Genomic DNA, 12,483 nt, shown 5'->3' on the forward strand with positions numbered 1-12,483 from the left:
GGCCCAGTTCCCCGAGAACATACATACAGGGATGATTGTGGCAGGAAGGGCTAAGCTGTGGGTGTAGGCCTGGCTAATAATGGGGGTTCTTGTTCCCTCGCTGGGCTTGACATCTTTCTTTCTCCCTCTGGATTTAAATGGCTTCTCAGACCGAGAGGCACTGCCTGTGCCCTGGATTCAGAAGGTACACGCCTCCTTGGGAAGCAAAGGCGAGAGACAGCGGCTCACTCTCTCTCTCTCTCTCTCTCTCTTTCTGCATCTGCTGGGAGAGCTGCAGCTGGTATTTTTCCACAGGCCTTTTCTGCGATCTCAGGGCCTAGTTTTTCCCAGCCAGGCCCAGAGTCCGAGAGAGGGTTAATAGGCAGGAAGCTGAAGGCATTGCAGACTAATACGGAAGTCAGATTTTTGTTTAACTGACAGGTTTAGCAGGCCTCAGTGGTGGGGGAGGGGGCCGGGAGGGGAAGGGAAGTTTGTAGATCTAGGCATGTGGCCTGCTAGGAGCGCATTTGGCTTTTCTTAGGGTAAGGACGGAGAGGGGGGCCCCCGTTGGCATCTTGGCAGGGAGGCAGGAACCCATTTTGGTTTTCCTTTGAGTCCTGGCTGGGGGTGGTGGTGGTGAGAAGTTAGATTCTCAGCCGGCAAATGGCTCTCCGGGCCTGCTTTTCCAGGAGGCCCAGGAGGCGTTTTGACAATGACTATGCAAACTTGACCACTCTGAGCCTCTCCTCTTCCCCAGCGGCCTGAATCCTCTGTCCTCTGAGAAGCCAGGGCTGCTGCCCTCTGGCCATTTCTTGGGGGCTTGCCTGTGCTGTGTGCTGTTTTCCCTTAGAGGCCTTCCTTAAACCCCTTCTTCTTGACCACCCCCTCCTTGGCTGTTTTCCTGGGGTTCCCCACTTCTTGGCTACACTCTGCACCCCGGCTGCTCCCTCCCCGGGGGGGAAGGGGGGGAGAACCGCTCTGCTGGATTGTTCTAGAAAAGGGCCAGGCTTCCTCCCAGCCAAGAGCCGCTTCTGTGGGGGCAGGTGAGGGTGAGCCCTTTCCAGCTCACCCCAAAAACTCCCTTCCCAGTGGCATCCGGGCCTCAGGCTTTGCAGGAGCAGGTCAGGCTGGCTGCACTGGTTTGCCCGTGCCTGGAAATCTAGCCAGGGTGTGGGAGAAGTGCGTCTGGGGGCCCCTTTCCCAAGTTTTTCTTGCTGCAAAAGGCCTAGCTTAGCCTGTCTTTTTCTATGCACAGGATGGCTCTTGCTCACCAGAGCCTCACAAAGATAATCGCTCAGGAAGTGTTTCAGCCAATCCCGGGCGGCCTTACACTCCGCTCCGCCGGGGCAGCCAATCGGGGATGAGCTCTTATTAGGCGGCCAGATCATCAAGCCGAAGTGCCAAACCCTTTTTCTGTGAGAACTAGGAGCCTGTCCTCCATGTTTTATAAGTATTGACATTACACAGTGTTAACAATGCATCCACAGAGGTAAGCTCGACTTTTTAACCATCTTTTCTCCCCCTCCCTCTGAGACATCCGAATTGTGGGCGAGCAGTGTGATTTCTCTGTGGCTGGCCGTGCCACACTCACCCCCACAGCACTTAGGTTAACTTGGAACTGTTGGGAGAGAATTTTTTTGCTTTCTTGGGTCACATGGCTAAGTAGCCATTAGCCATAGCTTGATTTTGCAAACTGGCAAAGGCCTGGCACACCTTTTCTTCCACCAGGACATGGTGTTTCTGGAAGAGTTTGAAGCTAGATCCTGGAATGCCAAAAAAGAAGCTTTTTTTTTTTTTTTTTTTTTCTTTTCTCCCTCCTTCTTCCTCTCTCTCTCTCTTTCTCTCTCTCTCTCTCTGAGCAGTCCCCCCCCCCCCCCCCCTGCACTATTGTCTTCTCTTGTGTCACATGCCTGCTGGGGGAAGAAAATGGAAGGTAAGCAAGCAGGCTCCTCTCCAAGGGGAGCTCATGGCAGACAGCAAAGCAGGCAAGTTTACCTCTCCAAAGAGGTCCTGGGAAGGCTGGAGTAAGTTCTGACAAGAGAGGACGTGTGTTTTACAAAGAACCAAGCCCTCAGCAGAGCAGTGCTAAGGAGAGATCCAAGCTCCTGGGGCCTAGGTGGGTGGTGGTGTCTCTACATGGTCTGTTCTCTCCCTACAGGGCTGCTTCACTTGAAACTACATTGTTCAGCCTTTTTTCCTGACTTCTGTTGATACAGAGTGTTCTTCTGCAAGCCAGCCTACAGCCAGCAAATGTTTCTGAAAGTGTTTTCTAGGCTTTGGAGGAAGTTTTTGGAGTAGGGATGGGGATGGGGGGGGGGTGGTGTGTGTGTGCAGAGGGGGAGGGGCAACATCCTGCAATAAATCTGTGAGGACTCTTTGAATCCCTCTTGCATGATTTTCAATGAACTAAATGTATCTTTTAATCCTTGTTTTCATTTTCTTTTCCCTCTTTTACATTGTATCATCCTCTGTCCTCCTGGGTGATGGAGCACAGAGGAAATAAAATCATGTCTGTGGCTCATGACAGCATTCCATACTCAGTTGTTGGGTTGTGTTGTTGTGTGTGTGTGTTTTTAATAATCCCATGTAACTGTTTAAAAAAAAAAAATTTCCTTTTTGATCAACTCCCAAATCTGCCAGCCTGTTCTCTCTTCTTAACTGTGGAAAAATGAGACGGTTGCTTGAACATTTGTTGGGTAAGTAAAGCAATCCATTTCCTCTGTGACCATGTATAAAGAGTTTGGCGGACATTTGGGGTCTGTTTATAACAGAGGGTCTTGGCTACAGCAGTTGGGGGGGGGGGCTTTTCATTAGCAGTAACCTAATAAGGGCTTTTTAATAGTGTCTTGATTTTAGGTGACTGTTTGAATCCACTGTTTTTCCTGATAACGTGCTGCTAGGATTGAAGATCACACTTCCTGTTTACCCTGAGACTGGGGAGAAATGTTCAGTTCATTGTGACTTGACTGGAGACCTTTAATTGGGATTGTATGGATATTTGCTAGAACTCTGGGGTGGGTGACCTGCTTGTGAAATGTAACAAAAATGCTTGTTCTCAGAGTCACAGAGCCTTAAACATTGGAGAGGCAGGAGCCTGGTGATGGTGGTGGTGGTGGTGGTGGTGGTGATGGTGGTGGTGGTGGTGGTGGTGGTGGTGGTGGTGGTGGTGGTGGTGTGTTGGGGCGGGGGTGTCAGGACTCCGTTTTAAGGACACTTAACTTGTAGTGCAAAATCCCACCCACCACCAAACTTGGTTTGACTCAGGACTCCCAGCACAACAGATTTGGCCTTTTCCCAAGCCTGACCCACACATCTATATGCACGCTTGCCTTTACTTATGATTTCTCACTTTTTACACTTCCCCTGATCTCTCAATGCTGTAGCTTGAACCTAGGAGTGAAAAAAGTAGACTCTTGTTTCGCATTAGCTTCAGAATTTGCCCAGAAGTTCACTACATAAATTTCCAGCCTGGAGACCAATCTAGCATGACTGACTGTAAATGCTGGAAATATATTCAATTGTTGTATTATATGCCAACTTTATGGAGTCAGTAATCTTTTTTCTTTTTTTCCTTTTAGTTAGTGTCCAGCCACGCACCTTTTAGCATCAGTGGGAAAAAGGCTCATTTAATAACAAGAAATGTACCAATTCTAAGTTAAGAAAAGTGTGTGTGAGGCCAGCTTTTAGAGTTAAGAAGTGCAGGCAGTTAATGATGTTGTGTACTTAAAACTGAACAGTGCTACTACCCCACACAAGTCAGTCCAGACACTTAGCTATTTTCTTTGTTCTTATCTTCTGGCTGTAAATGGAAATTACATATTGAGGTTCTTGTGGCCTCCCCAGAAGCAGTATCTAATCACAAGACTCCTGGTTTGGTGCCTTCAACGTTTGCATAATGGTGTGTTTGTTGGGCTGGAAGGAAACCTAAGGGCAAGGCATTTGTCCTCTAAAAGCTTGCATTAAAATGGCTCCCACAGGTTTGCAAAGCCAAGATCTGTTTTCAGATGTGCAGCCCCAGCAAGTTCCCAGCCCTGGACCCAGCTGGCCACTTTCCTCTGGTACCGCGGCCACCACCAAGCATGAGTCTGTAAAAAGTTAATTGCTTCCAAAGTAGCTTATTTTCCCAGTTTCACTAAGGGGGGAAAAATAAATGTCTGCATTGCAGCAGGACTAGGTAGGGACAGCAGTGCTGGCTTACAGAGCAGCCCAATGGGCCTCCTCTCTCCAGCTTTTGAACCAATAGATTTGGAGGAAGAGTTACAGATTGACAAGTGGAGTGGCCAGACTGAGAAGGGGCCTTCTGGAAGTTTCTACCATCTTTGTTCCTTTTAGGAGAAGCCTGTCTGCCAAGCTGAAGAGTCTCCTACATTCCAGATCTGGAGGGGCATTCCTTCCCCACCCCCACCCCCTTTTTCTTTTCTTTCTTTTCTTTCTTTCTTTCTTTCTTTCTTTCTTTCTTTCTTTCTTTCTTTCTTCTTCTCTCTCTCTCTTTCTCTCTCTCTCTCTCTCTCTCTCTCTCTCTTTCTTTTTACATCAAGGTAGACTGATCTTTCTGCTTTGGTTATAAATTTCAGAGGGAGGTAAGGAACTTGGGTTGCTTCCCTTTTTCCTTCTGCTTCCTTAGTCCCCAAAGAGGATGCACAGCTGCAGGGAACAAACAGACACACTGGAGCTTTTGATTCTTCTGTCTCTCTCTCTCTCTCTTTTTTTTTCTTCCTTCAAGACCCTCCAGGATGGATTCACTTTTCTGCTTTGGGAAATTAAGTGGCATTCACGTGGGGGAGGGGGAGTAACTGCTTTTATTAGCTCCAGAAAATGGTCAGTGTTCTGTCTGTAACTAGGAATTAATTATATATAATCACTCAGTAAACTTTCTACAGAGTTTTTCTAATTGCTGCGCATGAACATAGTTAGCCTGTTGGAGCCGAGTCCAGTTACTTTTATAATTAACAGCTCAAAGATTTGAGTCAGAAAGAAAGAAACAATGGGGCCTCTTGGATTATAAACTAGGGGTGAAAACAATAGCTTTTTCTCTTTCTTTTTTTCTTTCTTTTCTTGTAACCCTTTTTCTTTTTAAACAAAACATTCCTCCTTTTCTTTTCCCCGGGAGAACAGTGAGGAAGCTTCTTCAGGTCTTAAATAAGAGAGGGGGGAAAATGAGTCACATTTTTAAAAAGCCAGGATGACAGTAACCCAGAAAACCCTGGAGGCAAAGGTAGGTTTTTAAAAAGTCCAACCACTTCAAATGTGTGATCTCTTTGTTTCTTTTGCCTTCTTCTTCTCTCTCCTGTGGCAGAGGCAACAAACATTTGTCTGCCGAGAGGCCCTAGATCTGGCTTTGCCTCTGGTTGACCCTGAAAAGAAAGATACATGCAAAAGTGGCTCGGCCACCCCACAGCAGAGATTTAGTAAGGGAATATGTTTAGAAGCCCTTTCTCCTTGATCTTAAATGCAAAACAAGTGAGGATTCACCCTTGGCTCCAGGTTGCTAGGGCTGTGCCGCCCTTCCCCCCTCTCCCCACTCTCCTTACAGATAAACAAGCTGGCGGGAGCCATGTCAGCACTGCAGCTAGCTCTGCTGCCAGGCTGTCCCTCCTCATCAAGATTACCTACCTACCGGCCGGCGAGGAGCCAACCTCCCGTCCTTGCCCCGGCACAGCCTTGGGCACCATGCCCTCCTTTCTCCCCTGGAGCTAAAAAGCAGTCACCTTGAAACTCCCCACTCAGCACCAGAGTGGCGAGGCCAATTCTCAGACCTGTAACAACAGTAAATTACATTATCCACTATGAGGCTGTTCGTCCGGCCTCTGGAAGCGGGTTTTGCAAAAACCCATTGTTAGTTTTCGGGGCTCTGTTTTGGGGGTGGACAAAAATCTGATTTGTGAGTATCCCGTGCATTGGCTAAGGGAACGCTTGAACTGTTGTTTCTCCTCTGCAGACTGGGATCGTCTTTCCTTGAGGTTAACTGCCTTAGGACTGGCTGGGTATTTGGTGGCCGTTTTCAGGCTTAGAAACAGCCTTTTGCTTTTACCTTGGCCTCAGACAGGGCTGCAGCCCTTTAGCTTGGCTCCTCAGATGGCTGCTGCCCTTGCAACACTTTGATTTTACCTAGCTCCTTTTTGGTATGGAGGCAGAGCTGGTGGCTTCTAATGTATCAAGAAGGGGGAATGGGCTTCCTCCCCCCCTCCACCCCCAGCTTGCTCCCTTTTTAACATTTTTTGCATTTGTGCAGGCACCTGTCCGGCCGCAGTTGCAGTTGATGCCACAGGGCTGCCTAATTCCTAACCTCCCACCCACCTAATTGGAGGGCAAGGGGGCCCCATCTCAGAGCCTCATGTTGAAGGCTGAGGATCTAAAAGGAAAGGGTTTTCCTCAGGAACCTGTGACTTCACAAACTCCCCCTGTCATTGCAGATTTTTTTTTTTTTTTTTTAAGCTTCTAAACGTTGGGTTGTTGGTGTCCTTTGGTTGAGCTTTTCCTAGTTCTGATATTTAGGAAGGTGGCTTTGAAACTAGCAGGGCTGCTTCAACAAGAGCTACAGCTATTGAACAACCTGCTACCATTTTAGCTTCAATACAGGAATGAGGCAGTGTTGCCAGACGCCATTTTAAGAATCCTGCATAAATAGCTTAGCTCCCGATGACTCTGCCTGTTTTAGGTGAGTGCTTATATAAAGCTGCTCTGCTAACCATTCCCTTCCCCCCACCCCCAATTTAAAAAAAAAAAAAATTAATTGCAGATTTAGGGAAGCATGGTTTTCTTATTTAGATGTTCACTCTTTTGTGATCTAGAAGAGGAAGATGTTGTGTCTTGGGGATTAAATATTTCTCACAGCCTGGACCAGTTTGGTATTTTGAATGAAAGTAAAAAGCTAAAGGAAAAGTCATTGCGAATGATGCATGATTCTTGAATTGCCGTGCGATGATCCTCATCTGTAGAACCAGAGTCTTGTGCATGCTGGTTATATATTCTAGCTGGGTTAGATATTCTTGGTTAAAAGTCAAGTAGTAGGAGCACTTGGGGAAAAGAAATATCTGGGCATTGTGTATCCAGGCTTCTTCTTCTTCTTCTTCTTTTTTTTTTCTATTTTCCTGTCAAAACTAGATGTTTTCTCTTTTCTTTCTCTCTCTCTTTTGGAAGTGTTGAGGGGATGGCATTCCTGGGAATTACGGACCAGCCTTGAGTCCTCAGAATTAATAATCAGAAGGCTTAAAACATCCTGGAGATGCAGCACTTCATCTGCAACTTTTAATTGCTCTTTTTCAGTGCATGCAGGTTAAGAAGTAAGCCTGGGTTTTCTTGCTCAGGCATTGGGGGAGAAATCTTTTCTTCTTTCTGGGACCGGATGGGAAAGTCTGGGGTTGTATTTGCAGACGCTGTTATTTCTTCTTTAATTGCCTGAAATGCATCAGTTTGTGAAATCCAGAGGCAAGTGACTTAGGGTAAATGCGAGTGCAAGAGGTGGTGGCGGTGGGAACAGACAATGTATACAACTAGTTGATGGTGTATTTTCCTGTTGGGGTGAAAGGCTGTTGTTTGGTTTTCAGCTAATTTTACCCTTTTCTTTAGCTGACCCCCAGCCTCTCCAGTGGACCTTAAAAAAAAAAAAAAAAAGTAATGCCAATTTGAAACAAGGGCTTGTTGTTCCATTGTTTTTGATTTAAATAATCGGGGGTTGCTGGAAGCTTAGCAGATAGGAGAGATGCTGTATATTTTCTAAGACTTTAATGTGTTAATGACAAGAGTTCAAAGTCTTTTCTCCAGTTGCAGCTGCTTTTTCTTTTTAATAATTATTATTTGACTTTTTTTCCCCCCCTCCAAATGACTGAACAGTTCTTAACCTAAACTGACCACGATCTGTGGGGCATTCAGACAGGTACAGATCTTTTCTCACCACCACTTTTGATGTAATATTCATAATTTTTTCCCTAATAACATACTAGTCCTTAACACTAAACCAAAAGAAAAAAAAAAAGAAACAACAACCACCAAAAAAACTGAGATCAGTGGTGTAGAAAAAAGGAAGTCCCTTTAGATGTGGCTATTCAAAATGACTCATTTTGCATTCTGGTCTTTACTCTTGTAAATGAAGTTTTTTTTCTCTTTTAACGCATAGACACTGCAATTTCCTTTAGTCAAATGCAAGTTATTGTGTGTGTGTGCGTGCATGTGCGTGCACGGGTTCCCTTTGAAAGGATGGTTTGCTGATCTGTGAAAAAAGATGGTTTTCTGAAATTGTGCTTGAAAAATCCTTGGCTGAAGCTGGTGGTGCTATTGCTAAAGTTAGGTGTTTATGGGGCCCACTTGTAATACTTGGAAAGATAAAACAGCTTCACTTTTCTCCCCTTTTCTGCAACAGCAAATAGCCACCACCTAACTAGTTTGCATTTCCCTAGCTTCTCAGCCCTGCCCTGCCTGAAGGACTCGGCTCCTCTGGGCTGCCACCAGCCAAATAATTGTTCTCTTGAAAGCAGTCCTTCATGATCAATACACCTTTGAATGTTTTCATCACTGCAGAAATCCTTCAAGTGGATTTTGGGGGCTCTGTTCTGCATAACTGTTCTATCACTGTATGTTTTGGTGGGATTCTAGATGAGCGTTTTCTCTGTCCCTCAAAATACGGGATCGGTTGCAGGAAGTTTAGGATTTCACATACTTCATGCCAGAGAGGGAAACAATTCTAGTTGCTAGAAAGATCAAGGTTGCTGTTTGTTCTTTTCAAGTTGACCATCTATCCATCTTTGAGGGCTGTTTGGTTTTTTGTTTTGTTTGTTTTTTTTATGAAAATGCATTTCCAGTTATCCTAGGCAAGAAACCATCAGCAGTATCCATTTGGACCATGTCCGTGTGTTGCAGGCAGAGTGTGTTTCTGAGTTGAGAATGTTTGTCTCTGAAGTTGGGAATAAAAAGTATTCATGCTAAAATCACCTTTCACAAATCACCTAGTAACACTGCATGTTAGCAAAGTGTTTAAGAGTGTGCTTCTGATGGAAACCGTTTGTGACAAGATGCCAGTTGTTCCTTTGGCGATTGGTGTTTCAGCTTCCTTTATGGCGGCAGTGTAAATGAAATTGTTAATAGGGTTCCATATCAGAGAGCAAAATGTGTTAATATTCCAATTTTAAACTACCTTTCTTCTCTCTGCTGGGACTAGTTAAGTTTGAGGCGTGCAAGTTCTTCTAATATTATTCCGAGCTAAAAATTCTTCCTGTCTGGTTCCCATCCTGAGTCCTCTTCCCCTATCAGACATGGCCCTCTCCTAAAGCCATCTCCAACTGACTGTGAGGTTCCAGGCCTTTTTGGACTCATCCTTTGTCTTGTCACAGTCTCAGACCACAGAACACAGAAGGGACATTCTAATCCTTCCTCTCTCAGCCCTCCTTCCAGTCCTGGCTTTGAGTCTTCCCAATGGAAAATTCTGGACATAACAATTGGTGATGCACCCATTTTCTTCATGGTGAATCACAGAGTGATGGAGTTGCAGCTAGAGTACTTTGCTCATATTCTTAACACTTCATTGTCAGCCTGAAGGCTTGGAAAGTGCCAGCACCTCAAACATTTTGCACCTATAAAAGCAGAACTACTGGCTTGCCTGGGAGGTGTGTGTGTGTGTGTGTGTGTGTGGGGGGGGGGAACACATGAAGTGGCCTGTACTCTATTCAATGGGAGTTCCAGCTGAGAGAGTGAGAGAAGATTCTGGTGGACCTTCCCAGCTAAGAGGCCTGCTTCCTGCCCCCTGCTTCTCTCCCCAGCCCCCAACTCTCAGCTTGTCTTTTAAATAATCCTTCCTCATTCCACTTTTGTGGTGGGGGATAATTAGTCACAGCTCAAGAGTGCTGAATGCTTTCTCTAAGCCATGCGTGCAACCGAGAGAAACATCCAGGGGGTGGGAGTGTGGACACCCCAAGCCTAATTCCTGGGATAAGTGCTCATGGTGTGAATGTTTTGAGACCAGGCCCTTTGCTTCTAACCTGGGCATGTTCTCCCACTTTGCAATTTAACCTATTGCAATTTAACATACGTGTGTGTGTATATAGATGTTTTTCTTTCTTCCTTTCTTCTTTTTTTACTCTTCGTGTTCCTGCCTCATTGGGAAATCGTAAGAATTAGCCACGAGGTCTGGGAAATGCTCTCTGCCTTGCAAAATTCAGAGATCACAACTCTGGGTACCCTGTGAACCACCTCCAACCTGAACCCGGTATTAACAAGGAGAAACTTGTTTACCTGATGGCTGGGTTCTCATTGGCCCACAGGGGCAGATTGTAATTGTGTGTCTAAAAACGTGCTTTTTTTTTTTTTTTTTTTTTGCATCCCCCAACAGCATGACAACTGCAATAGTAATTTGACTTAAAAAAAGAACAACTTAGTGGTTTGAAGAACTCCTTTAGGAGTCTTAGCACATTGTTGGAAATCTAGTGTGGGTTTCTTCCCCCTTCTCAGCCCTGCATAAGGATGGGAGATTGTCTTCAACGAGGGTGTGTTGTTAGAACTTCTCAATAGCGGCCCCCATGGGGCAAGTTCTCAGTCTACCTAAACGTGAACATAATTTGCTCTGTTTCAGCTTGGCCGAAGAGGAAATAAAAACTGAACAGGAGGTGGTAGAGGGCATGGATATCTCTACTCGCTCCAAAGGTGAGTAAAAATCTTGTATTATCTCTTCCAGCAGAGGAGGAAATTGGAGTTTCTTTTTCTAGTTGTGGTGCAGTGAAGTGTGGCTCTAGGACCCGAGGCTGTAACACTCCCCTGATTTTGAGAGGAACCTTTGATGGATGGACCTAATTTGTGGAGAAATCCGTTCTTTTGATTTCCTTTCCCTTGTGTGTCTGTGTAGGTAGACTCACCTATTGGGAGGTGGGAGGAATTGTCCCAACAGTAAATTTTACTGTGTCATGACTGAAGGGGAGGGTGGCTGGCTGCCTCTACGCACGCAGGGTGACTTTCAGGAATTCGCAATTTAAATAAAGCGCGTTCTAGAAGAAACCAGAGTGCCCAGCTGCTGCTGGGTTTCTCATTTTGATAAGAGGCCTCTTTGGAATCACAGAAGTGAAACAAAGTTGGCCCACTTTGTTGGAAAATGGTGCTCTTGGTTAGAGATAAAGAGGAGCGCAATAGGACTCTCTGGGATTTCCGGGGGGCCAGTGTTTGCGTTTAGGACCAGACATCGTTGATGTTTTAATTCGGAATCCTGCACTAGACTCCTCAAAATCTTTTAATTGTAGGATTAGTACTTTTCATTTGGTCTGTGTGAGACTGTATGCGGCTTCCCAGAAGGAAATAGTTACTCACTTTTTGTCTTCGGGGTGTTTTTAGGAATAAGCTCCTGGAGCATTTTCCACATCTTTGGTTGATGAAAATGCACATCTCCAAACTTAATGGTTGTACCAAGGTGGTGGTATTCCATCGAGACAAGTCACTGAGTGTCTGCTTTTAGCTGAGGATTATGGGGGAGGTAGGGCGGGCTAGAGAGCGGGTTATTACAGACTCTGCCAGAGAGATCCTGGATCTTTCTAGAATCCAGCTAGAGTGCATTAAAAGAAGTGGCTCCCTAGAGATAGCTGAAACAAAAAAGTTTTTTTGAGGCTTTTTAGAAGATAGCCCTGTCATTTGGGCCAAAGATGAGGGTCAGAGAGGGAGGGCCGAGCCTTGGGAAGTGGAAGCTGGCTGTTGATGGGGGGGGGGGGGTGCTGCATGGTTTGCTGGGGGTGGGTGGGGGTGCCCTAGATGAGAGAAGTCCAGGCTGCCAAAGTGGGTGGTCTGTGCCTGGGGAATAGAGCAGGCTGAGGATTTGGGGAGGGTGGGTCTAGTCAGAGGGCTACTGCTTCTTCATCACAGTCCCCTTTTCCCCCTCCAGTCTAGCCTGTGCTGGGCCAGCAGCACCTGTAATGATCAGGAGAGCCAAGGTGAAGTTTTTTTGTTTTTAAATTTAATTTATTTGGCAGAGAGAGAGAGTGTGCATGCACAAGCAGGGAAGTGGCAGAGGAAGAGGGAGAAGCAGATTCCCCGCTGAGCAAGGAGCCCAGTGCTGGATTCGATCTAGGGTCCTGGGATTATGACTCGAGCTTAACCAGCTGAGCCACCCAGGTGCCCTCATGGGGAAATTTTGAGCAAGGAAAGAACCTTCCTGAAGAGGGATCTTGAGATGGTTGCTGATGAGGGAGCATGTCCCAGTCCCCTGTGCTCAGCATAGAATGTAAAGAAAAGGACCAGAGAATGGGGGGTGGGGGGGGGATCTTTGTCCTCACTCTGGCCCTCACTTGTACACTGTCTCTGTCCCTTCATGTTCTTGTCTCTAAAGGGGGATGTGGGTTCAGATTCCTTCCCCCATGGGCTTTTCTTGTAGAAATAGTGCTCACTAATAGTATTTACGAAGGCGTGTTTGTACCTGAAGCCTTTTCTTACTGAATTACTCTGGTCCCTTTAGGAGATGGGAGATGAGGTCACTGAGGCTCTGACTAGCAGCCTCTCTCAGGTCATCAGCATGGGATGAAATGAACCAAGGCTCCA

The 12,483-nt window shown here is 46.0% G+C and overlaps 1 protein-coding gene across 50 annotated transcripts in view; it reads left to right on the top strand.

Annotated features, from left to right (window-relative positions):
* Positions 1-284: 284 nt before the first annotated feature.
* The window catches only part of ZMYND8 (zinc finger MYND-type containing 8), a 125,663-nt gene continuing 113,464 nt past the window's right edge, over positions 285-12,483 (top strand). For 18 of the 50 annotated variants that reach the window (XM_072735671.1, XM_072735686.1, XM_072735677.1 and 15 more), the window contains exons 1-3: positions 285-521; positions 1,235-1,468; positions 10,541-10,611. In XM_072735671.1, the coding sequence (XP_072591772.1) occupies positions 1,455-1,468; positions 10,541-10,611 (85 nt within the window). In that variant the 5' untranslated portion in view covers positions 285-521; positions 1,235-1,454. Of the gene's footprint in view, positions 522-1,234; positions 1,469-1,650; positions 2,096-2,137; positions 2,676-5,875; positions 6,638-10,540; positions 10,612-12,483 lie in introns of those variants that run through there. The other 32 variants (XM_072735673.1, XM_072735685.1, XM_072735702.1 and 29 more) reach the window with 12 other exon arrangements.

Source organism: Vulpes vulpes, chromosome 14 (genome assembly GCF_048418805.1).
Source record: "Vulpes vulpes isolate BD-2025 chromosome 14, VulVul3, whole genome shotgun sequence".
Taxonomy (NCBI): domain Eukaryota; kingdom Metazoa; phylum Chordata; class Mammalia; order Carnivora; family Canidae; genus Vulpes; species Vulpes vulpes.